We start from the raw sequence: 23,680 nt of genomic DNA, 5'->3' as shown, positions 1-23,680 counted from the left end.
CATCCCTAATACAAATCAAATGAAATTCAGTGTTTTACAGAAATGAAAAACGAAAATGCCATCAAAATGATAATTCTGAAAGTAAAATGAAGATTTTAATAATAATGATTGCAAGGCATTAAAAAAGTGTAAAAACTAAGGCACATCCAAAGTGTTAAAATGTATGTATTTAATGTATTTTATGTTATTCTGTTTAAAGATTCAAAAAAAGAACAATGGAGCTTACTCTTTACTTGGCTATCATTAACTGGTTTACAATACATGTCTGTCAGAGTAAGAGCTTATATTACAAATTTAAATATATAAAAATACAAAATTTATAAAATAAACAAATATATTTGGACGACATTGCTGACTTGACCATAACAAATTTTGAGTAAATCCATTTTAATACTACAACAGACTTATAAGAAATCAATCTATCTCGTACTTTTTGTTTATATTCTTTTTCCTTTTTAATATTTTGTCTTCAAGTGTAAGGTCGGATCGTAGAGGAGTTACTCTGAGCAACCATGAGGATATATATATATATATATATATATATATATATATATATATATATATATATATATATATATATATATATATATATATATATATATATATATATATAGTCATTATATACGATTTTATCTGCTTTTTCCTTTTTCCTTTTTTTTTCATAATTTCCACACACATTTGCTTCCAGTCTGTAACTATAGGCAATATTTTGACTGTAACACAAGGTGGCGCCATTGCACTGCCACAACCATTACTTGAAGCAGCTAAAGTTTGGTTGGCTTATAAATTATAGTTTAGAGATACGGTGCAGTCGTAGCAAAAGCAAAAAAGTTGGTTCAAGATAGCATACCTCTTTAAAAATAAAACACAGCCCTCTTCTTCTTCTTCTTTTTAATCACACCTCATGTAGAGTCGTGTTGTCCACGGTTTTATCCTGTTTCGTGAGGGCCTGTAATTATTTCTTTGACAACAATCATCTCCAGCTAAGTGTCTAACTTTGCAGTGGGTGTGTGAGCAGCAGTGCTGCTATTGTTGTCATGTGAAAAAGAGGCTGCTGGTGGTGGGGAGGGGCGGGAAGTTGTTGTCATGGTAACAGATTAAAGGCAAAGATATTTCAGATAGCTCTATTAGACTAGTCCTCTCTTTCACTCTACTGTGGATTTGCTCTCTTATACTTTTGTCCGGACGACGAGTCCTGAAAGAAGATAGATAACTTTGAAATATTTTCATTTGAAACTTTGACATTATATTGATTTACTCGGCATCAGCACGAACTCTGTCTATGTGACAAGCAGGGAGGCTGAGAAGACAGGCAGGAGGAGGAGGGGAAGGAGGAGGAGGTCCTTGTGGGGGGGACTGACGGCAGATGCCTTTGCAGCAGAGGACCACAGAGGATGTTGGTGTGTGTGTTGGTGTTGCGGGACAAAATGCGGATGGGACTGTGTCATTGCTCCAATTTTGCGACGTTTTAGGTGCCGTATCTCGTGGATGCATCTGCTGCGAACAGAATGAGAGTGGAAGCACCGACAGGAAGAAATTTTTACTAGTTTAAAAAAAGATGGATGGGACGTCTGGAGTAGTGCACTTCTGCATGACTGAGTCACTTCCAAAGAAGACGTAGGCTATCTCCAGCCTCTTCCTGCTGGAAACAGCGCGGATATTCAGTATAAAATCACCAGATAAAACCTTGGCAGCGATGGAAAGTGGAGTTTTTCTGCCCTGTTTGGATCAGTTCATGCTGAGCCCACTTGTCACTTGGGTAAGTAATGCAGAGGAGTCTGATGCCTTGCCAGACACTGTGATATCATCCTCTCATCCTGTGATTCTCTTCGTTAATTAGGTGAAGACATTCATGCCAAGTGATGGAGGCATGCACCTGGACTTTTCTGAGTTACTGGATGGAGTCTTTCTGATTGACATTATGACAGAAATGTAAGTCACTTCTTCCTCTGTTCCTGGAGCTCAGATTTTATTTGTCACATTTTCAATCCATGTTGTTAGCTGTGCCCAGAAGAACACTCAGATTAATTGTCCTATTTTAAAGCTGTTGGCTTGATTCCACACCCACCAATAAGTTATGATTAACTGATATTTTTCAAAGGCAAAATGCTTGGATTCATCAGAAGAAAACTGTGTTATCTTGGAGTAATCATCTCTTTTCCTCATGACATGTTGAGCAGATACTGATACAGTATCAAGCATCTGCTTACATTCTGATCCAGACACCAACAGTGCTGTCTTTGTTACTTTGCTGTAAGAAAGAGGATCTTTGTTGTCTGCACCGATCTTAAAATGCAGCTTTCTATGATGAACAGGTTAGAATTTCTTGAAAACGACACAGTTAAGCGTTGCAATCTACATAGAGGGAAATCGTACAAAACTAGATGACAAAATGGGCAAGATTTGCTCAGGCAGTAACTGTCAAGATGCTACTTAAGAGATTATGATTGGGGTTCCTTATGTTCCCAGGGTAATACCCTCACAAACAAACTTAAGGTGCTCTGACAGTTTGCTGAGTGTCAGAGATTTGAGGAGTCAGTATTTACTTTATCCCCTGTCTGGATGAAAATATTCCCCACAGGAGAGAAGAAACTGAAATTGATGACTTGCAAAGATAGGGTTAAAAACTGATGACCCAGTGCACTTGTGGATAACACTGTCTGGCCACCCCAAGTCTACAGTATCTATTCATCCCACTTATCCCCCCAGGGTCACAATAACCAGCTCTAACTGCAAAACAATGCTGTGCCAAAGGGAGGAGAGGGGAGGGGGAGAGGCGGGATAATCTCCTGGATTGGGAGACCCTCTGGGATTACGGCCTTGTTGCTGGTGTTTAGAGGCAGTCAGACACTGATGGGTGGGAGGAGGAGGCAGAGAAACGGGGCAAACAGCAAAGAGAGACAGGCAGACTAAAAATATCACGAAGCAGGCATTAAGTGTCTGTCCTTATTTTATCTGATAAAGCGCCCTGTCAGTCTGTTATTTTTCTGTGTGGAAAACTTTTTCCAGAGCAGTAAAGTAACATTTGACCCAGTTAACCCATGAAGCTACATACAATGATATAATGTGTCTATAAGTAGTGATGACTCAAATCTGCATGGGTTGAAGTCAACAGCTCCGAGATACCAAAGGGTTTCCACGCCTCATTTGGCTCAAAAACAGTCCAGATAGTTGGCTGAAAGGAGTGATGTCACACAGGCTAAAGTTAGGAATGAATAGGGACTTCATACAAGTTTTTTGCGGCTAGCCTTGAGCCAAAACTTTTACCAGCCTGCAGCTGTTGTGTGCTGACAATCATTTGTTTGACTGTGGGTAGCAAACATGTCAAGTTAAAAGATTTACTGTTTTGTCTCATCTTTAGAAATCCTCCCACATCTCAGGGGGCAAATAAAGTGAGCAGAGATCCAAGTCAGAGGATACAGAACCTCAGCTTCCTAGTCCAGCAAATCAAGACATTTTATTTGGTAAGTAAACTTTCTTGCCCTGGTTTCTTAGTCATATGATATGCTACAAGATAAATACGAACCCATCTTCAGACTGTTATTTTTATATGTAATGTTCCTTTTGCATTATAATAAATGCACACAGGCCCACACATGCACAACCCATATAGTCGGTAACACTTGTGTCCCAGCAGATCAACTAGTTCTTGTTAAGATGCATGCCCTAAATATCAGCTGTGTGCACATGTGAGTAATCAGCACAGCAATGAGGTTAGAGCACAGCAGAGAGCCAGAGTAAAGCTGCAGAATCACAGACTGACAGAGCTTTAGAGTGACACATAAAGTCACCAGATTCTCCGCTGATGTTGACCCTTGGATTTTCTGTCTGTGTCAGAGCTACCAAGTAGAATCCAGCAGAGCTAACATCTGTAAAGACCTGTTAGCATCACTGGTATTGTAGTTCTCTAAGGACAGAGAAACCAGATTACCAGATAAAGACTGCACTGGAAATGAATGTGCATGATTCTAACAACAGTATGACAGTATGTGTGATATCACCCAGAGAATGCTCAGTGTTTGCTTTTTCCAGTCAAATTTGGTAAATCAAGGCTTGAAAAAATCTAAATGACTTTATATAACCTTCATTAAAGTATAAGTTTCATGGAAGTGGATTTAGGGCAACTTTTTGTTTTTTTTAATCTTGTAGCAGCTGTGATAGCAATACTTCAATTCTAGTCTTCTTCTGATTAATCAGTTGAAGAATCTAACTTCCTTAGTGGTTGAAGAGACCTGTCAGAAGAGTCCCTTAAGTGTATTACTTAAAACAGAAGTGCCATAAATGACCCTTAACTGGCCAATTTCTGTAGAGCAGGGGTTCTCAATTATTAGCATAATATTAATACTACTTAATAATGTAATATATTGTATTTTGCAACCATATAATTAGGCTACATTTATTCTTTAAATTAATCCATTTTGTAAACTTTGAGAAAATAATACCTCTGAGGCAGTGGTGTGCACAGAGGGAGGGGGCAGGAAGGATGGTCAACCCCTTTATGGCCCAATTGTTGAAAAAGACGTGCATAAGTGCCCTCCTATAAGCCAAAACATGCACTGAAGTGCCCTCTTGGGAGCGAAAACGTGTGCCCAAGTGCCTTCATGGTTGTCATAACTCAATAAACTGCCCTCTAGGGTGGTTAAAATATGACACACTGCCCTCTTGGATGACAAAAACATGTTATATGTACCTTTTTATTTCTTCTTCACTTTGCCCCTGCCCCTTAAAACGTCTGTGCACGCCACTGCACCAAGGTTTTTTTTTTGTTTTGTTTTTTTGTTTTTTTTTTTCAATCATTGCACACTTTAAAGTGATAAAAATGTCATGATCATATGAGAACTGAAACTAAATTGGGCGGGAGTAGTGGACAAAATAGCTGATATTTTTGGTGCAAGGGATCCCGGTTTGTTGTTATGCTTTTTCAGTGATAAACAATCATACAATCAATTTCAAATTATTCCACAGACTCTACTGTACTCTACTGTTGTAGAGTATATGGCCTGTTAGCATGTTGAAACTTGCTCTTTCAAATGAAAGTCAACGACCATCTGAGGCTATAAAGGAGGGATTCATTTTGCATGTTTAGTGACAAACCAAGGCATTTGGAAAATTGAAATGTTAGAAAGGCGCTCCCAGGGTGGTGACCGGCTTACCAGAAGTAGTGCATCTTTTTCCCTAGAGGGTTTGAAATCCGTGAATCTAGCTGTGGGATCATTGAAGTCAGTAGGAGGCATTACATGTGCATCGTGAATGTCTTAACTTAATTCCTCCTTTAAATTCTACAAGAAGACTTAAAGCTCTTTACAAGTGATAAGTAAGAGTTCCAACCAACAGGAGGCATAATAAAAACACACTATGTCTGTATCTGGTAATCTGTTGTCAAGTCAAGTCAATTCAGAGAAATGCAGTTTTTTGTGTAAATTCAAAGCATGGCTAACCTGTTTCAATTTCCCTCTACTTTACTTTTTCTTTAACACGTTCCCTGAACAGAGTTTCTTAATACCCCTTGAGATTAGAGGCTTGCTCGCAGCACACTGCTCCATAATCACACATAAGCTCAGAAAGGAGAGGATGATGGGAGATTCGTGGCCAGAAGATGAACTGCACTTTAAGGGTTTTGGTTGCAGTCACTGGAAAAGTGACCGCAGTCAACAGTAGCTTGTCATGCATGTAGGAAATAATAGTTTCCTGAACTTTATGGGGTAATTTATCCTCATTAGGAGCTATTACACACATCACATACTTAAGTATTTGCACTGTGCACGCACACATGAACTCAATCCACTTCTAGCCTGATAAGATTTTTGGTGACATTCACCCTGCAGCAGGAAACCTGGCTCTGTTGTCAACCTTTTCAGAGAGCGCCTCTACTTTTTGGCTGTGTTTCTATACATGTGTTGAAGCAGCTGCTATGTGCTGTACATACATACGTCTCTGTTCATTCAAGCACTTTGGCTGGGCTGCTCGAGGTTCTGTATCCTTTCCTTGTTTCTGTTTGGCCTACAGTGTGCTTGTGTTCCTTTTTCTGATCTCATCTCCTTGCTCTTGCTCTGCTTTTCTTTTGCAGGAGAATCTGAGACAATTAATCATGATTCCTTTGCCAAATGTGCTGCTGCTTGGCAGGACTCCTTACTCTGGTATGCCTTTGCAGAGTTTTCCTCATTTATTGTTTCTATAGGAGCTTTAAGTCAAAACATGGAAGTCTAAGCAGTTTGGTTTATCGGGTCTATCAGAATAAGGAAATCTGGAGCAGTGACTCAGCTGCATTTGTATTTCTTGTACAGATGAATATAACTAAAACTATGCCAAGAAGTTGCAACTTTTCCCTGACTGACTGCTTTAACCATCCTGATACCGTTTAAATTCAATTGCACTCCATCAATCTGATAACCACTCTGGCTTGTGATTGTAAGGCTTCGGCAAGTGGTGACCCAAATTCACCAGCCAGCACTATTCAACCAAAATCCATGTCAGCAGCTCTCACTGCTTCAGTCTGATAACTCTATATTTCAGATAATGATTTCTTTTTTTCATCAATTCCAACAGAACAAAGTCTGGAGGAAATAAAGAAGCTCTTACTGCTGCTGTTGGGGTGTGCAGTGCAGGTAATGACTTACTGTCAGACAATTTGTGCAGCAAAAAACCTTTTTGAGAGTCTTGAAAAGCCTGCACAAGCTTTAGAAATCTAAATCCGTCCCTTTTTTCATCCCAATCTGTTCCTATTTTTAAATACAGAGTGAAAAGAAAGAGGAGTACATCGAGAGGATCCAGACGCTTGACTTTGACACCAAAGCTGCTATTGCTGCACACATACAGGAGGTATCTGACTTATCTTAACAAGAATCAATCAGAAAACTGAGTCACACTCCGTTTTAGTCACTATTATTACTTTTTTATCTTGACTGATGTTCATTTGTATGATCCTGTCCATCATCTTTACTCCCAGGCACCCAAGACCTTTCTCTGACTTCCTTTCCTGACAGGATGTCTAGAAAATCATTTCTTATACTTAACACACACAGATAACCTAATTAAAGTAGATCATTTCACATAAAAATTCATGTTAAATCAGCTAAGTTCTGTTTATTGCCTCCGCCAATGAGGTGATGTTTTGGTAGAGTTTGTCTGTTTGTCTGAGAACAACATAACTCAAAAAGTATCAAATGGATCTTCATGAAATTTTCAGGAAATGTTCAAAATGGGATAAGGAAGAAGTGATTTAATTTTGGATGTGATCTGGATCACTGTCTGGATCCAGGACTTCTTTAAAGGATTCTCTATCATTGTGAGATAGGGCTGTTTTCACCATATGTGTATATAACTCCACGACAAATGGTCGGATTGCTTTGCAAAACAATACAAGACAAGGTCACCATAACTTCTGATGGAATATGAAATATGTACTGGGTCATCATAATTTTCAACACTGTCAGGTAACAAACTATCGTACAAACCTGCAACTAACACCAAATTGTAGCAGACAGTCTGCTAAAAGGAAGTATAACATTAAAGTAGGACTAAAGCGTTGGTTACAATCATAATATGCATGGTGGAGGTCTGCGCTCTCTGAGTACTTTTCTAGTTTCTTATACAAGAGCTTGCTAATAAGACTAATACCTGAGTGATATTACCCATATAAAGTTAAGGATTTGTCATCACAGAGCCCTGGATGAATCCATATGAATATGCCCCTGAATGGAGTTTGCTTCCTCATGATCCTTTTTTTATCAACAGCCTAGAGTGACAAAAATGGCCTGTTAGTTTTACGCAGAAATCTTTTAACGTCTCTCACTAGGCTTTTTTCACCTTGAGGAGTCTTTTTTTTATCCCAAAGAAGTCTACAAACCCAACCCCCAATTGATTTAAAATTAAGTGGTACCACATCTTTTATCACGTTGAAATCTAAGCAAGCATTTACGCCCCATTAAGTCAAATTGTCTTATTGGACCAAATAGCCACATTCAAGCTGACAAGTCCAGACATTATTCTTATTTTAATCAACTATAAAAGGAAATTTTTCTTACCCTGTTGGCAGATTTTTGCCCTGTATAAGAATTCAGGCATCATTTTTGTCTTTGATATCTTGAATTCAGAACTTGTTCTGAAAATGTGAATGTGGCTCATACTAAGTCCAATAAGACAGTTTCTACTAAAAATAAGACAAATTCCAGTTATCAAATAACAAACCATGGAAAAGCTCTTATTCTCTGTGAATTTCATCTACTCTGCGTGTCTTTGGTTCATCATCTGCCTCTGACGTCATCAAACCTTTCATTTTTCTAACCTCAGTCTTCACAGTCCAACACTTGTGAATGTGGTCTCCCGTAATTTCTGTGTGGATGAAGTGGGCGAAGCTGATGTTGTTATCTCTGACCACAAAGCTTTGCTTCTCTTCTGTCCTGACCCAAGCCCACTGCTTTTATTTGCTATCTTCCCTTGAATTTACTCGCTCTCAATTTTGTCTGTAGCTTTAACTGCCTCTTACACACACTTTGATTGCAGTAAACACGACTGCTTTGTTCATGAGCTGCCAGTATTTTAACAGCTTTGGATTCCAAATCCCTAGTTAGGTATGAAAGGATATAAACCTAGGAGGGTTATTGCTTTTTTACCCTTCTGCTATGGCTGGATGATAGATTAAGAAGTTGGAAGTTGCAGATTTCCCTTACCGCTCTTAACCGCTAATTACATACCAGAATAAAGGGAAAAGCACAAAAAAAACTGACTGTGCACAGCTCATTTTTAATTTGGCAAAAGCTCCAGAAGCATGTCTACACATTTTGTCACTGCCAACTATTTCATCAACTAAGTTTAAGAGGTTTGTCAATAGATTCAACTCTAATTTCAGGGAACCTAACTTTGACTCTTGCCCTATCTTTGCTCTCTGGAAATCTCAGAACACACAGTTTAACTTTCTGAATCATCCACCTGCCTTTCAGACCACTGACCTCCCTGCCTTAAAAGTTGTTTCAGATGTTTGAACTGGTAGTTGTCGTCTGGGGTTTTCTGGAGTTTATCCTCTCTTAATGGAACATTATGGATCTCCAGACACCATCTCTTGAATCTAAGATCTTACAAAAGTTGTGTTCACACAGCTGCTTTCTTTTATGAACAACAATTTGATCTTTGAAAAAAATAATCTTGTGTCCAGTCTTTGTCCATGGCACAGAAACTGCTACAGTGTTTTTTTCTCCTAACTTTCCTACCATAGGGTTTTATGTGGGTCTTAAAAAAATAAAGTCTGCATCATTTGGTTTATTAATACAGTTTTGATCTTATCTTGTGCACCAGTTGACTCACAGTCCAGAAAATGTTCTGGATCTGCATTGGTTGGACTCCAGTGAGGTGCACCCTGATGAACTGGAGGCTGTGGCGAGGAACATGTCGAGACACCTCCGACATCTGCTGGAGCAGAGAGACAACTGTTTAGAGGTAAGCTTATTTTACTTTCATAAACAGAGATCTTTTTTCTTAGTGAGTTTAGTTACAAATCCACCATGTGTATGAATCCAAACATACTTAGGATGGAGACAAAAAGAGAAGAGAAACATAGTCTTTTCCACAGCACCGCTACCACTGGGTGTCCTAGAGGTGGCGTCGACACTCTGTAGACAAAGTTATATTTTTTACAAAAGCGACTACACTAACATTTGGTTTTATCGTGAAAAAAGCTCAATCCGCTCCATGGATGACTTTACTGTTGAGTCTAAAGCTGATCTCCCCTCTCTGCAGACGATAGCAGAGCTAATGCAGGAGAAGGAAGGTGTGGTGAGCTTGCTGGGAAGCCCCTCCAGCCCGCAGTTGGCCAGCTTCTCTCCCAGCATGCAGCAGCAGCAGCAGGCGGGGACTCAGCAGCACCTAGCAGTGGAGCTAGCTGACTCCAAGGCCAAGATCAGACGACTCAGACAAGAACTGTGAGTACCAACTGGACAGAGGTAAACTCCAAACCTCACTGTGGATCAAATGACTGAACTCTGGCATTTCCCAGCTGCTATAATTTTTAATGGTACAGTTTCCCCCTATTGATGGCAGGGTAGGAGATTACACAGTGAATCATGAATACAAATAAATGTTGAATTCCACCACTGCATTTCCTTTTGACACTGACGTGTCCAAAAATGGTCTATAAATATGAATCTCTAAAAAGTTCATGGGGTGAAAGCGTCTCAGAGGATGCTGTTAACATTGTCTCTAGGTGTATGAGTCCCTCTAAAGGATGGCTGTTGGTGGAAAGAGTAAGTGTTTCCTCTGGGGGACTGCCAGTAGAGAGTGAATGGGAGGCAGAGGCAGAGAGGGAGGGATACAAGAGGTGCCCCGGGGAGTTTGGCCCACATTACCGCCTGCTTGGCAAGTTACATGGCTGTGCACCACTGCTGACCCACATCGGCTCTGAATTTCAGCCGATACTGAAAGCATACACACACACACACTGACACACTAATCCTGATCCGATCAAGATCTCAGTTCCATCTTTCCATCCCATCCCATCATCTTGGCTGTATGGTACTCTCTTGTTGAGATGCATGGACTCACATACTGCTGCCTCTGAGCAAACACAATATCTATCACTGAAAGCATTAAGTGTGGCTCATGCACGTCTTTCATGTGCATACTAACATATGAGTGTGTAACATCACAAAGAAATGATGAATGGGCTTCAAAGATACTTAAACCTCATGGAGCTTTATGCTTGAGACAAGTCCTCTGTGCAGTTTCATGATGAAAATCATTGTGTTCATAAAAGTATTTTTTTCTGTGACAACCTGATGAAGGAAGAAATACTTGTGTGTAGCTGTGCCCCTCATACATGTACTCTTACAAACTCATGTGCTTTTCTTTTCACTTCTCATCCGATCGTGCAGAGAGGAGAAGAGTGAGCAGATTCTGGACTGCAGACATGAGATGGAGAACACAGAGGCCGAGCTGAAGAGGATCCAGCAGGAGGTTTGAAAGAAGAATAAAGAATAGATTGAGCTTCTGATCATGACACGCAGTAACCCTCTGACCGCTTTGCAGATTATACAGATTATTGCGTACTCTGATGCAGAGCAGCACTTAATGACAACGTGTATAAACCTCTGAACTCAGAGACACGACTAAAGCTTCTATGAACAGGAAATTTACATTTATGTCATCCTTGTAAGTCTTAAAGTCTGTTTATGGTGTAGAAGTTACAAAATAAAAACACAAACACACACAGGTGCATCACTTAATATTTGGCCTATATTGGGTCGCTTTGCATTCACACACTGTTGTGTTATGGGGTTATGTGCTTTTTCAGGCTTTATACTGTCCTGATGATACATCTGTAGTAAGTTTAAATAATTTACAGATAAAAAAGAAGAAAATTCTCACACTGGTGTTTTAGAAGTCCTCATTTCAGCCTCTGTCTTGAACACTTTATTTTAGCTGCTGTCTCTTTAAGGCTCCCTACTCCACAAACCCCCCCTTCCCTTTGATTGGCCAGCCTCTAGGAGGCCATTGGCGTTTTTAGGCCCATTCAACATGTTATTAACTAGTTAGGAGATCCAATGTGATGACCTCATCATTTCATCAAGTTTTGAGAACATCACATTGGATCTCGTGCCGTTAATAGAACGGGGCTTTAGAGCAATTTACAGACAAATTCATGTGAATATGTAGTAGTGTGAAAATCTGCACATATTGAGTACAGGCATCCAGCTTTGTTGCTATATATCCATGTTTAACATGTTCTCAAGAAGTGTAATACCCCCTCTTTAACTAATTATGCGTATTGCAGGGACATGAAACCATAAGCAGTCAGTTGGAGTAGTCTTTCTGATCTCCTTATAATTATAAACAATTTCCACCTGCCTTTAAACTTTGATTTAGTCTTCACTCCACTCTTTTCACTTTTTTTGCCATAAACTCTCCAGACGCTAGTCACATGTCTGCTTGTCCTTTTGCTCTCTATGGATGTCATTTCAAAAGTCTATTAATGCTGCCTGCTGCAAAAAGCTGCACCTCATTAAAATGATGATGAGTGTGAGGAAGAGACATGGTCATTAGACCAAAGTTAAAATGAAAAGACATGAAAGACTCCAGCAGATCAAAGATAGTCTTCAGAATCAGAGGAAGTTTCTCCTGAAGTGAGTAACTAGGACAAATCCCTTTTTTTGACTGGGGTTAACTTTTAATGTTGCAGTGAAAACATCTGTTAATGTAGCTTTGAATTTAAGGATGTGAGGTCTGTCAGAGGAACAACAGTTTGGAACTTTATTAAAATTGTGTCATTCTTATCTGTGTCAACATTCACCAGAACTCCCAGCTGCTTGTAGACGCCCGCGCAGCTCGCACCTACCGTGACGAGCTTGACGCCTTGAGAGAGAGGGCCATAAAGGCAGACAAGCTGGAGAGCGAAGTGGGACGCTACAGGGAACAACTGCACAAGATTGAGTTCTACAAGGCCAAAGTGGAGGTGAACGCAGTCTCATAAATGCTTTGAGGAAATGTTTCAAACATTGACTCTGATTAACTTGAACTTTAAAGACCTCAGTGGCCAGTCTTGTGTTGATGAATATTTTTTTTTAAATGTGTTTTTGTCAGGAGCTGAAGGAGGATAACAGAGTGCTCCAGGAGACCAAAGAGGTGTTGGAGGACCAGTTAGAAGGCTTGAGGGCACGCTCAGATAAAATCCACCAGCTGGAGAAGCACAGCCTGCTGTTAAAGGCCCGGATCCATGATATTGAACAGGTCGGACATCTAAACAGACAACGGACAAGAAAGATAATTCTACAAAAATCTCAACATATCATGCCCACTTAATTTTTGACTAATCATCCAGGGTAGGGGTGGCAGGATCTATTCTCATACTGTTCCTAATGCTTTGTTTCCACTCTCCAGGAGAAAGAGGCAGATAGGAGGCGTATTGATGAGCTGCAGGAGGAGAACCTGGCTCTGTGTTTGGCTCAGAGGAGGAGTATGGAGGAGTCTCAGCACCTGGGCTGGGAGCTAGAGCAGCTGTCCAAGACCACTGAGAACTCCCCGGGTAAAAGCTGGTGTCACATTTAGACTATGTAAATAAAGAATTAGGAGAAATGGCGGGTTAATAAGCACACAGATAAACGAGTTTTGACTTCCTGTTATTGAATGCTTTTAAGATGTTGTACCTTAATTGAAAATGAGTCTAAACATCAAATGTATGCCGCTATTTTAACACACACATACAGTGAGCTCACTAAATCGACACAACAAACATCTGAAGTTTCTGCAGCTGTTGCCCTGTTGTAGAGTCAGGTCTTCCTGTGTCAGAGGTTTAGGGATTGCTGAAGTGTTTTTGTGCAAGACATTTAACTCTCAGACTGTCTCTGATGGTAACACTGCAAAATCTTAAATCACTTTACAAGTCTAGAAAGCTTTTTTGATTCAAGACATTAAGAGACTACAACAAATCCTGAATTGCTTGTAGGATTTAACAAGTCTACCAATGGGGTAAAAAAAACATTAACTTGTTTAGTTTCTTGTTCTAAGACGTAATTCGTATTTCAAGAAACTAAGCAAGTCACTTTTTACTCCATTGTCAGATTCTTTCACTCTTTCCAAGCAATTTAGGGGTCATATTTGTCTGCTTTTATCTTGAAATAAGGCATTTTTCTGGACTTGTTATGTGAATGTGGCACATATTGAGTCTCATAAGACTATTTTTTTTACCAAAATAAGACAAACAGTTGCAAATATTTCAGTTTTGCAGTGTGTGCCAGCCAGGGATGGGTACCCTTCACATTTTAAATGTTATGGTATCGATGCCCAGTACCTGGCAATTGGTACTGGTACTCAACAGTACCAGTTTTCAGTACCTTTTTGTGTTTATGTGGTAAAAAATATAAAATTGTTCAACAAGAATTTAACATATTCATTCTTCAAGATATTACCTTGTAATGCTGTGTTCATGTCCATCATGGAAAATCCCCTACTTTTCCACTCTCTTACAGTCACAACGATGCATTTAGGTACCTAAACATGGTACCTTTTGATTTCATGTGAATTGGTACCTGGTACTATTGACAGAATTCGTTGGATACCGAATACCTAATTGGGTACCCATCCCTAGTGCCAACAATGTATAAACACTGATGAACTCATGACATAGCAGCCCCTGCCACCAGTGTATGAATAGGGTTTGAGGGTGACATGTAATGTGAAGACTAGAGAAAGTGGTATATAAATACAATCTATTCTCAGTCTGTTTAATGTCCATCTGCATTTCTTGCATAACTTTTACATAACTTCTAAGAACTGACATCCTGTTGCACTGTGTGTTTACTCACAGGTCAGCAGACTCTGAGCGAAGAGGTGAGTGAGAGGACACGCAGTCGGATGCTGAAGCTGGAGAAAGAGAACCAAAGTCTCTTAAGGACCGTGGAGGAACTCAGAGCTGCTTCTTTGAAAAACTCACAGCAGAAACACAGTCAGCACCTCGAATGTAACCGTGTTTCTGAAGATATCTGTGGAACCAAGAAGTGTACCTCATCAGCAGCAGAAAACACGGGACTGCAAACAGCCTGCTCACCAGCAAAGCTCACTAATGTAATCCTGCAGAGTGCAGATTCAAACCAGCACCAGCCACTCTGTGCAGAAGAAGCAGGTAGAGTCCAGAGTGAGATCCTCCTCACAGATCATCCACATATTCAGGAGAAAGGACAGCTGGAGGATAGAGGCAGTGGAGATGGTTTCAAAGAACTCATGTCTGACCTGGAAGTGTTAGAAAACAATCACAATCGACTCCATTGTTTTGTTGGGTCACGTGATCACTCCCCTGGCTCAAAGAGCATCAGCCCCTGCCATGACAGCATCCTCACAGGTCTGCCAACACGCTCCTCCTATGCCAACAAACACACACAGCGGCTGGAGGCCAAGTGCAGGACTCTGGACACATTTAATCAGCATCTACAGTCTTCTCTCGATAACACCGGTAAGTTCTGTGAGGTGAATAAGCCATAAATTATTATTTATTGAGATTATTTATGATTCCCTTTTCCACCTCTTCAAGACCGGAAGGTTCAGCGCCTGGAGGCAGAGGTTCAGGAGCTGGAGGCAGAGAACCAGACTCTGCAGGCCTCTCTAGAGGAACTGAAGATCTCCACTCGCCGCCTGGAGCAGCTGGAAGCGGAGAAGCAGAGCCTGGAGCAGGAAACCACCGTCCTGGAGAGGGAAAAGAGGCAGCTAGAGAAGGAGAATCGCAGACTCCGTCAGCAGGTGCATGTTCTTCTTTTTTCAAAGGTCAATGGAGGATTTACATTTCCTTCATATCAAAAAGCTTCTAACATCCTTTTCCATGTAACAGGCTGAAATCCAGGAAGCCAACCTAGACAGCAGCAACGTCTGTATGGCCAGCCTAGAGAGGGAGATGCGTTTCCTTGTGAAGGAGGTGGAAGGGTTAAGGGAGACTGCTGAGAGGGTCAAAGGCCTGGAAGGAGACAACAGAGAACTGAGCAAGCAAGCAGCTATCGACCAGAGGACCCTGGCCACCCTCAGAGAGGTGAGGAGAGGGCGGCTGTGCCGTCGAGATTACGCTGACTGAATAAATTACCTGCCCTGTAGTTTCACTGATAAAGCACTGTTTGTTTAACAGCAGTACTGAGGGTATGGGTTTGTAGAGGCTTGCAGACGTAACCAGTGACACAATCTTGTCACTTTAGTGAGTGTGAGACATTTTTTACACCAAGAGTAAATCTCCTAAATAGAAGTGGGTGTCAGGTACAGATATCTGTTGGTAATAAGGCCATGTCCGCACGTAGCCAGGCATATGGGAAACTGCATATATTTTTCTACACTTAGACCTGTACTCCACATGAATCCACAGTTTAACATGAAAAATATGTTTTCTAAAACTCTGGCCAAAGGGAAGACTTATGAATATCTGGTTTCATTGTTTTTTGTAAATGCTGGGAAACAGAGTTTATGGTTCTTTATGGTTCAGCTAAATGACAGAGGTTCATTCTGATTGTCTGGCACATGTTTTACATCTGAAAAACACTGCAAACTAGAAAAGCACCCAGAGTGCGCAGACCTCCGCCAAGCATATTGTAATTGTCACTCAACACTTGAGTCCTACTTTAATGTTATACTCCCTTTCAGCAGACTGTCTGCTACAATTTGGTGTCAGTTGCAGGTTTGTACAATAATTTGTTTCCTGACAGTGTTGAAAATTATGATGACCCAGTACATATTTCATATTCTGGATCTTAGTATCCAGGATTTTGCCAGGATCGGGATCATACTTTTACATCTGTTAGAAATTATGGTGAACTTGTCTTGTATGTTTTGCAAAGCAATCCAACCATTTATGGTGGAGTTATATACACATATGGTGAAAACGGCCCTATCTCACGAATCCTTAAAAAAATCCTGGATCCAGACGGTGATCCATATCACCTCCAAAATTTAATCACTTCTTCCTTTTTCCATTTTGAACATTTCATAAAAATTTAATCAAGATCCGTTCATAACTTTTTGAGTTATGTTGTTTACAGACAAACAAACAGACAAACTAGCCCAAAATCATAACCTCCTTGGCGAAGGTAAATATGGGTTCTCATTCCTTGAGTGGCACTTATTGACGGATTGGGGGGGGGGGGGGGGGGGGGGGGGGGTGTTTATTTTAAAATATACCTGGCTTTGTGTCTACAAGGCCTGAGACAAAGTGAGGCACCTTGAACACTTTGTACAACACAAAAAGCCAGGAAGCCACAGAAGCCTCTCATAAGCTCTTTCCTTAACCATAAAATATATTTAACTATCAATTTTCAGCTAAAATAACTGTATGAACAGCCTCCCATAAAAAAGAGTGATCCCTGTTCACTACCTGTCCTCAGGAGCTGGTGAGTGAGAAGCTGAAGACTCAGCAGAGAGATAATGAAGTGGAGAGGTTGGTCCATGAGTTGGAGATGAAAGTGCTGAACCAGGAGAGTACACAACAGGCTGAAGCGGGGACACCAGACAACAGGTGTGTGTACCGTATACTCTCTTCTGTGTATAATAATATTAGAAGATATGTTGATACAAAATGTGTGTTTTCCTCTATGTCACAGGGTCAAGATGCTGGAGTCAGAGCTGGAGTCTTCTCTGAAAATATCTCTTCAGATTAAAGAGGACAAGATGGCGGCTCTGGAGGCCCGTCTGCAGGAATCATCCGGTCTGAACCAGCAGCTTCGACAAGAGCTCAAGTCTGTAAGTCAGGGCATGAATTCTTCTTTTCAGGCCTGTTGGTGGCACAAGTTTAAAAGATCTTTTCGTGAACTAGATTAGAGAAAGACGTATGTTTGCCTTTTCTAACCTAACAGGTGAAACTGAGCTACGAGGCTTTGCAGCAGAGACATGAGGAAGAGAGGACAGCCTCCAGCTCCAGCCCTCCAAGAGAGACGGGCAGGGTGATGAGCGAGTGGCTGCGTGAAAGCCAGGAGGCCACCAAGGAACTGCTGAAGCTCAAAGACCGTCTCATCCAAGTAGAGAGGAATGTAGGTGGTCAATACTTACCCCAGTGAATGATCTGTGGAGCAACAAGATTTTAGAAATTAAATTCAATAGCATGTGATGTTGATATAAGAAGTAAGTGTTTTTGGGGCATCTCATCCCTTGATTAAATTAGATGACTTTTTGGGGGATGTTCAATTAGTCCATGTCTCTTTTCTGTTTCCTCTTCTGCAGAATGCCACTCTAGAGGCAGAGCGCCAGGCTATACATGCACAGCTAAAGCAGCTGGAGAGTCAGTCACACAGTCAGCAGGCTCAGGTCCTCGCCCTGCAGAGACAGGCTGCATCACTGCAGGAGAACAACACAGCCCTGCAGACACACAATGCTAACCTGCAGGTACAGCTGCTGTACTGTTTCTCTCTGCACATTTATGCACAAGGATCTAACTTGAGCTGAAGTATGACTTTTTCTTCACAGGTAGAGAAATCCACCCTGAACTCTCAGAGCGCCTCACTCATGGCCCAGAATGCTCAGCTGCAGCAGCAGCAGACTGGGACCGAAAGCGAGCGAGATATCGCAATACGAGAGCGCGAAGAGCTGCGTGGTGTTCACGAGCAGCTTCTTCGAGATCACGAACGTCTGGCTGCTCTGCATGAGCGACAGGCCATGGAGTACGAGGCTTTAATGGGCAAGCATGGGTGTCTGAAGAATGCACATCGTACCCTGGAGCTGGAGCATCGCACGCTGCAGGACAGGTAGAGGAAGGACAGAAAATCACAATTTGGGAGTTAAATTTGATTTCCATATGATACAAAATCTCTGCATGTTCATCAAGATTTTTTTGGTCTCTTTGATGGATGTCTTCAGGTACAATAGTCTGCTGCAGAAGAGGACAAAGCTAGAGGACCTGGAGAAGGCTCTGAAGGAGGAGCAGATGAGGATGGCTCTGGAGAAAGAACAGCACAGGACCACTGCTGCTGAGTGCTGCCGGCTCCGCGATGAGAAAGACTGGTGAGGAAGCACAAGCACGCACACACTGAGCATATATCGACACAAAGGTACACCTAAATCAATGTTTGACAAGGAGATCATGACTGTGCTTTGTTTTAAAGGCTGAACCAGACATACCATCAGCTTCTTAAGGACAATGAGGTGCTGACAGCAGATCACAAGCAGCTGAAGAGCCAGCTGAACAAAGCCAAGCTGGAGCACACCTGGCTGGAGGCTGACTTTTCTAAACTCAAGAAAGAGTTTCAGCAGCTGGACATCACCTCCACGAAGCTCACCAACCAGTGTGAGGTACTGCTGCTTTGGGTCAACGTTGAAACTACCCCTCAACATTAATACACTCTGGAAAAAACTTTTTAAAGCAGAACTAAAAGGAAGAGAAAGATTTATATTTATATTCATTTATTTTTATTCATTTATCTTTAGCATTGGTTATGCTTAGGCCTGAGTTCATATGCCTGTGTGTCTGTATGTGTACTGTTTAGTTGCTGGGGCAGCTAAAAGGCAACCTGGAGGAGGAAAATCGCCATCTGCTTGGCCAGATTGAGACCTTGATGCTACAGAACAGAACTTTGTTGGAGCAAACTATGGAGAGCAAGGATCTGTTTCACGTTGAAGAGCGACAGTATATGTAAGCACACAGGGCTGACGCCTTGACGAACTTAAGTCAGATTTATCGTCTGAAAATGACCTAGTGTGCTTCATTTAGTTCCTCAGTGTATATGATCAGGCACACCATCATAAATGATTGTCTGTTTTTGCTCTGTGACTTTTTTAGTGACAAGCTCAATGATTTAAGGAGGCAGAAAGAGAAGCTAGAGGAAAAGATAATGGACCAGTACAAGTTTTATGAGCCATCACCCCCTCGCAGGTAAGTGTCAGTGATAGCAAAGTCATTTTCACATTGCTGCTCATTTTATGCCATTTTCAGTTTCCATGTATACAGGTCATACAAAGAGTTACTGAATACATTTCGCATGGTGTAGATGGTTTTAAAATGTTTTGTCTAAAAGCCTTTAACCCAAAAACTTAGGCACGAATTTATATTTAGTGCTAACAAAGCCTAACTCTACACAACAGGGAGGCTCAGCTACCCTGAACTTTTTCAGAACAGAGAAGTCCCCAACCCTCTTTTTACTCTGCCATATTTCTTACAGATAACATGTTCATGTTTCTCTGTCTTCTTTCATTTCTGTCTTCTAACAGACGAGGAAACTGGATCACTCACAAACTAAAGAAGCTGATTAAATCCAGCAGCCGTGATCAGGGACTTGACCCCCAGCCCACACCCACACATTCAGGTGTTCTCGAGACCCAACTCCCCTGTCACGACAACAGCTCCTTCATCAGCTCAGATGGCTCTGGAGGCTCAGCCTCCATGTCTGCTGGTGATGTCGTCTCGCCACACCGCAGTGAGTATGAGCTTCTCAGTTTCTCGTCATCGCTCTCCCATTGACCTGGCTGAGCAGATAGCATCAAAATACAACCCCCCCCCCCCCTCACTGCTTCAGCGATACACAAGGATGTAAGGCTGGGTACAAAGATCTCTCAGGAGTGTGTTTGTCTGAGGTCCAGCGCTCAACCAGAGGATGGAAAGACATAAGTGAACACTTTAATCTACACAGAAAGCTACATTTATAGGACAGAAACGCCTTCAAAAATGTAATAAGACTTCCCCCACCACCTGGACATCTTGCAGGAAGAGTCAAAAGAATAAATAAACTGATTTGAAGTAAATATGCTCAAAGACGTGCTTTGTTCAAACATGCATATTTTGAACAACCTTCACTCAGATAGACATGCTTTATGCACTAAATGATTATATACCTGATTATTCAGTGTGAGTATGTCTGTGTCATGTCCAAGAGGTCGTTCTTCCTGATGCATGATGTTTGTGAACTTTCCTCTGCAGTCCTCAATATGTCCTCCCCGTGTCTATCTTGTTTTTTAATCTATTTCTTCACTCCTCTCATCCTCCTTTCCCCTGTCTCTTCCTCTCCTTCCTAAATCCCTCTCTGCTTGCATCCGTCCCTTTGTCTCCCTCCCATGTGTCTGCACTTGCTGTTATTCAGCCACTCTGAAAATGTTCCCCCGCATGAGGAACAGGATGAAGGACAGAGACAAAGTCAAGTCCCTCTTCCGTCGTTCCATGTGTAAGAAAGACTGTGGTCTTGTGTTAACCCTCATATTGTCTGTAGCTTCTTTTTACTTTTGGGATAACTTGTTAGTTACTCTACATGCCAACACTCAAATGACTTAAGGTTCAGTAAGAGTAGGGATGGCAGCTTGAATGAATCCCAGAACATGTTACTGAGTGTCTGTTTTCTTCTCCTAAAGTAAAATAATTTAATGCATTGCAGATTTAAGTAGCTGTCTATTTTCAGCCAGTATGGCTATATTTGAAAAGAATCTGGGCTATTTTATCGGAACAGCTGAGGTCAAAAAATGCTGCATTGCAGGAGGACACTTGTGCTGCATGAGCTCTGTCCAACAAAAGGCTAGCTGTGCCTCTTAAAGACATAAACATAATAAAAGCAGAATTCTACATGATTGTATGTGAACCATCCCTTTGTTCATATTGTTCACATCATAGAATATAAGTGCCTCCTTAGATCCATGAGTACCTCATCTATCTACCCTCCTTCCCTTACATAATTCCCACTTCTTCCACTCCTTGGTCTGTGGAAACTTCAGCCTTGAGCAGCTTGGCAAACCCTTCAGCACTGTCTGAGGAGAAGCAGTGGGCCAAGAGCTCAGAGAGGCTTGAAAACTCTGAGACTGCTGCAGAGGAGGACAGGAAGAGCACACTGACCTCATCCCTAACCACATCCATCTTGTCCATCCTCCACCTGAATCATCACGCCACCCCACCATCTGGCCCTGTCACCACCACCACCACCACCACAGCCACTGACTCAGCTGACACTGCTGTACATGTTTCTGAGCTCTGGGTGACAGGTAGAAGCATTCGTGAGCCACTTTTTGTTTGTCACCTTTAGTAGTCTTAGAATGAAGTATAAGACAAAGAGAGCAGCCTTTCTCTTCTCATTCTTAACTTTCACAACTGTCATTGATTCTTTATCTCTTGATTCATTGCTCATTGTTATGACCCACAGACAAGGATTCCAATGACAGTGCTGTACCATCTGGATTTGAGGACGATGAGCTTCAAAATAACGGTAAAACCATGCAGATACTCGTTCAGAGGATTCAGCAGGCGTACAGATGTATTACCCGCTCTGGAATTAGAGTAAATCCATCAAATTGCAATCATGACCTCGTTTCATAGTAATCTGTGCGCTGACAACAGCAGCAAACAAATGCTGCAAAGAGACCTGCCTCTGCTGCCCTCTGTTGGTCATTTAGAAAAGTATGTTCAACTGGGTTGAGGTAAAATTGGATTGGTTGATGTTTATCTTATTGTTTCTCTTTATAAGTTTATTGTGTACCTCTTTCAGGGGTAAATGGCGTCCAGGGTCGAGCCCAAAGTGAGAGCAGCGGCGAATTCAGCATGAGTTTGGAAAATGAGCCATGGTCAAATGGAAGCAGTCCTGTCCAGCAGCCCCCATCAAGACGCTCGTCGTCCTCCTCCCAGCAACCCACTGACACTTCAACTCCCCGACACACTCAGAAGCAGCAGCAGCAGCACAAAGACAAAGCTGCTACCATGCCAATCACCAACACCCTGAAACCAGACATGCAGTCAAATCAGAGACAGAAAGAACCTGGGCTCTCTCAGGACTTCTGGCTCACACGGGGTACGAGGAGCATCAGAAGGGGGTCAAGAGCAAAAGTGACACGCCGCTGTTCAGACTCAGGGAATACAGACAAGACAAACCCAGAGACAAATGGAATGAATCCCTTGTTGGGCTCTAATGAAATTGAAGCTACTCGAGCCTCAGCCTGTTCCCCCATTACAGTTTTATATGTTCAAGGCAAGTCTTCATCAATGTCTGGTTGCCTCAACTGCTTCTCCACTCCTCTAGGTAAAGAGGGGCGGCTAAAAGGGCCAAGATCCCCCAAAAGTCTTCCCCGAGCTAGCAGTGTCATCTCCACTGCAGAGGGATCGTCCCGACGCTCGAGCGTAAACAGTGATTGCAGAGTGACTATCAAGACTGAGCTGCTCTCTGTCCAGGCTTCAGAGGAAGCTAACAACCTAGAGGTAACGGCGAGTGAGGAACAACCTGAAACAGACACCAAAAGGAGTGAGCCTGAACCCATTCCCCCAGTAAAACCTCCCAGGGATCCAACTGTTTTAGTTTCCTCAGACCCCAAAACTCCTGTGCAAGAGACACTTTTTGGCTCCTCCTTCACTTTTAACTCCGTCTTCTCAAACACTATCTTCAGTGACTCCGTGGTCACCACCACTACTAGTCTCGATGACCTGGGTAACAACCAGACCTTCCCCAGTCTGAATCCATCCCTGGTGCATAACTGTCCACCTGAGAACCACGAGAGTCTTCCCCAGACACCACATAAAGAAACACTGGATATTGACAAAGAACAAATGCAGACTGCAGAGTATGCAGCTGAGCTGGAGGAGAAGAACAAGCTGCACACAATAACATAAATGCAGCCATCATGTCAGGAGGCATTGATTAGTGGAGTGAAAGAAGGTACCTGCAAAACATTTTTTATATGAAGCACAGTGTTTATGTCACTATAGTAGAATATGTTACATTTTATGACACTGACTACCAGATTATATATTAACCATATGAGTTGTAAAATACACCTGAGACCTTTAGTTTAATTTGTTCCTCTTTCTTCTGTTACATTCCTATCTTTTACAACACCCAACACTATTGTTGTCTCATTCTTACTGCCTTTTGCACAACTTCTGTCTCTTTTATTTATAGAATAAAGAATTATTTTTCCCTCGTTTAAACTGTTTTGGTGTTTTACTGTAAATCTGGTGAGCTTAACACGCTGACAATCCCGTAATGTGTATTTCAGTTTACCAAAATAATTTAAGCTCTGTTGTTTCTATTTATGTGTTGTTACTTGACAAAACATGTTTTTAAGTTGACTACTGTCTTTGTTAAACTTCAGTTTCAACCTGTGGGAATAATTCATTTGCACATGTGGAAACTTGTAATAAATGATGTGGTCATGAATGCTATTTCCTCTTCAATAAAGACAATTTATGAAAAGATATCTATAGTGTCAGAACTCTGTGAGCTACATTTTAAAATGAAATAAAATAAAACTTGACCACCTAGTGGTCCTATTGGGTGAC

At 41.6% G+C, this 23,680-nt stretch overlaps 1 protein-coding gene across 3 annotated transcripts; it reads left to right on the top strand.

Annotated features, from left to right (window-relative positions):
- Positions 1-1,387: 1,387 nt before the first annotated feature.
- Positions 1,388-23,552, top strand: LOC141785911 (girdin-like). Of its 3 annotated transcripts, XM_074664525.1 has the most exons (28): positions 1,388-1,759; positions 1,841-1,932; positions 3,362-3,464; positions 6,068-6,137; positions 6,547-6,605; positions 6,736-6,819; positions 9,292-9,432; positions 9,733-9,914; positions 10,863-10,944; positions 12,281-12,439; positions 12,568-12,714; positions 12,865-13,009; positions 14,291-14,932; positions 15,011-15,216; positions 15,305-15,499; positions 16,836-16,966; positions 17,052-17,190; positions 17,304-17,477; positions 17,668-17,829; positions 17,911-18,188; positions 18,301-18,444; positions 18,546-18,732; positions 18,927-19,072; positions 19,220-19,312; positions 19,648-19,853; positions 20,514-20,594; positions 21,558-21,620; positions 21,900-23,552. In XM_074664525.1, the coding sequence occupies exons 1-28, from the start codon at positions 1,697-1,699 to the stop codon at positions 23,009-23,011; spliced, it is 5,286 nt and encodes a 1,761-aa protein (XP_074520626.1). In that variant the 5' UTR covers positions 1,388-1,696; the 3' UTR covers positions 23,012-23,552. The 3 variants fall into 3 exon arrangements, with proteins under 3 accessions (XP_074520626.1, XP_074520632.1, XP_074520642.1); XM_074664531.1 differs by lacking the exon at positions 20,514-20,594 and having other exon boundaries at positions 21,900-23,551; XM_074664541.1 differs by lacking the exons at positions 21,558-21,620; positions 21,900-23,552 and adding an exon at positions 21,136-21,545.
- Positions 23,553-23,680: the final 128 nt, after the last annotated feature.

This window comes from Halichoeres trimaculatus, unplaced genomic scaffold, assembly GCF_033239565.1.
Source record: "Halichoeres trimaculatus isolate MK-OKI-2021-1 unplaced genomic scaffold, fHalTri1.1 fHalTri1_scaffold_2, whole genome shotgun sequence".
Taxonomy (NCBI): domain Eukaryota; kingdom Metazoa; phylum Chordata; class Actinopteri; order Labriformes; family Labridae; genus Halichoeres; species Halichoeres trimaculatus.
Note: the sequence above shows the minus strand (reverse complement) of the source record. Positions and strands in the feature narration are given on the sequence as shown.

Bases quoted from the DNA above. Each gene is read 5' to 3' on its own strand.
- LOC141785911 (XM_074664525.1), top strand. From the start codon at position 1,697: ATGGAAAGTGGAGTTTTTCTGCCCTGTTTGGATCAGTTCATGCTGAGC. The intron at 6,820-9,291 runs GTATCTGACTTA...CTTGTGCACCAG, and splicing joins TTGCTGCACACATACAGGAG to TTGACTCACAGTCCAGAAAA. The intron at 12,440-12,567 runs GTGAACGCAGTC...TGTTTTTGTCAG, and splicing joins TCTACAAGGCCAAAGTGGAG to GAGCTGAAGGAGGATAACAG.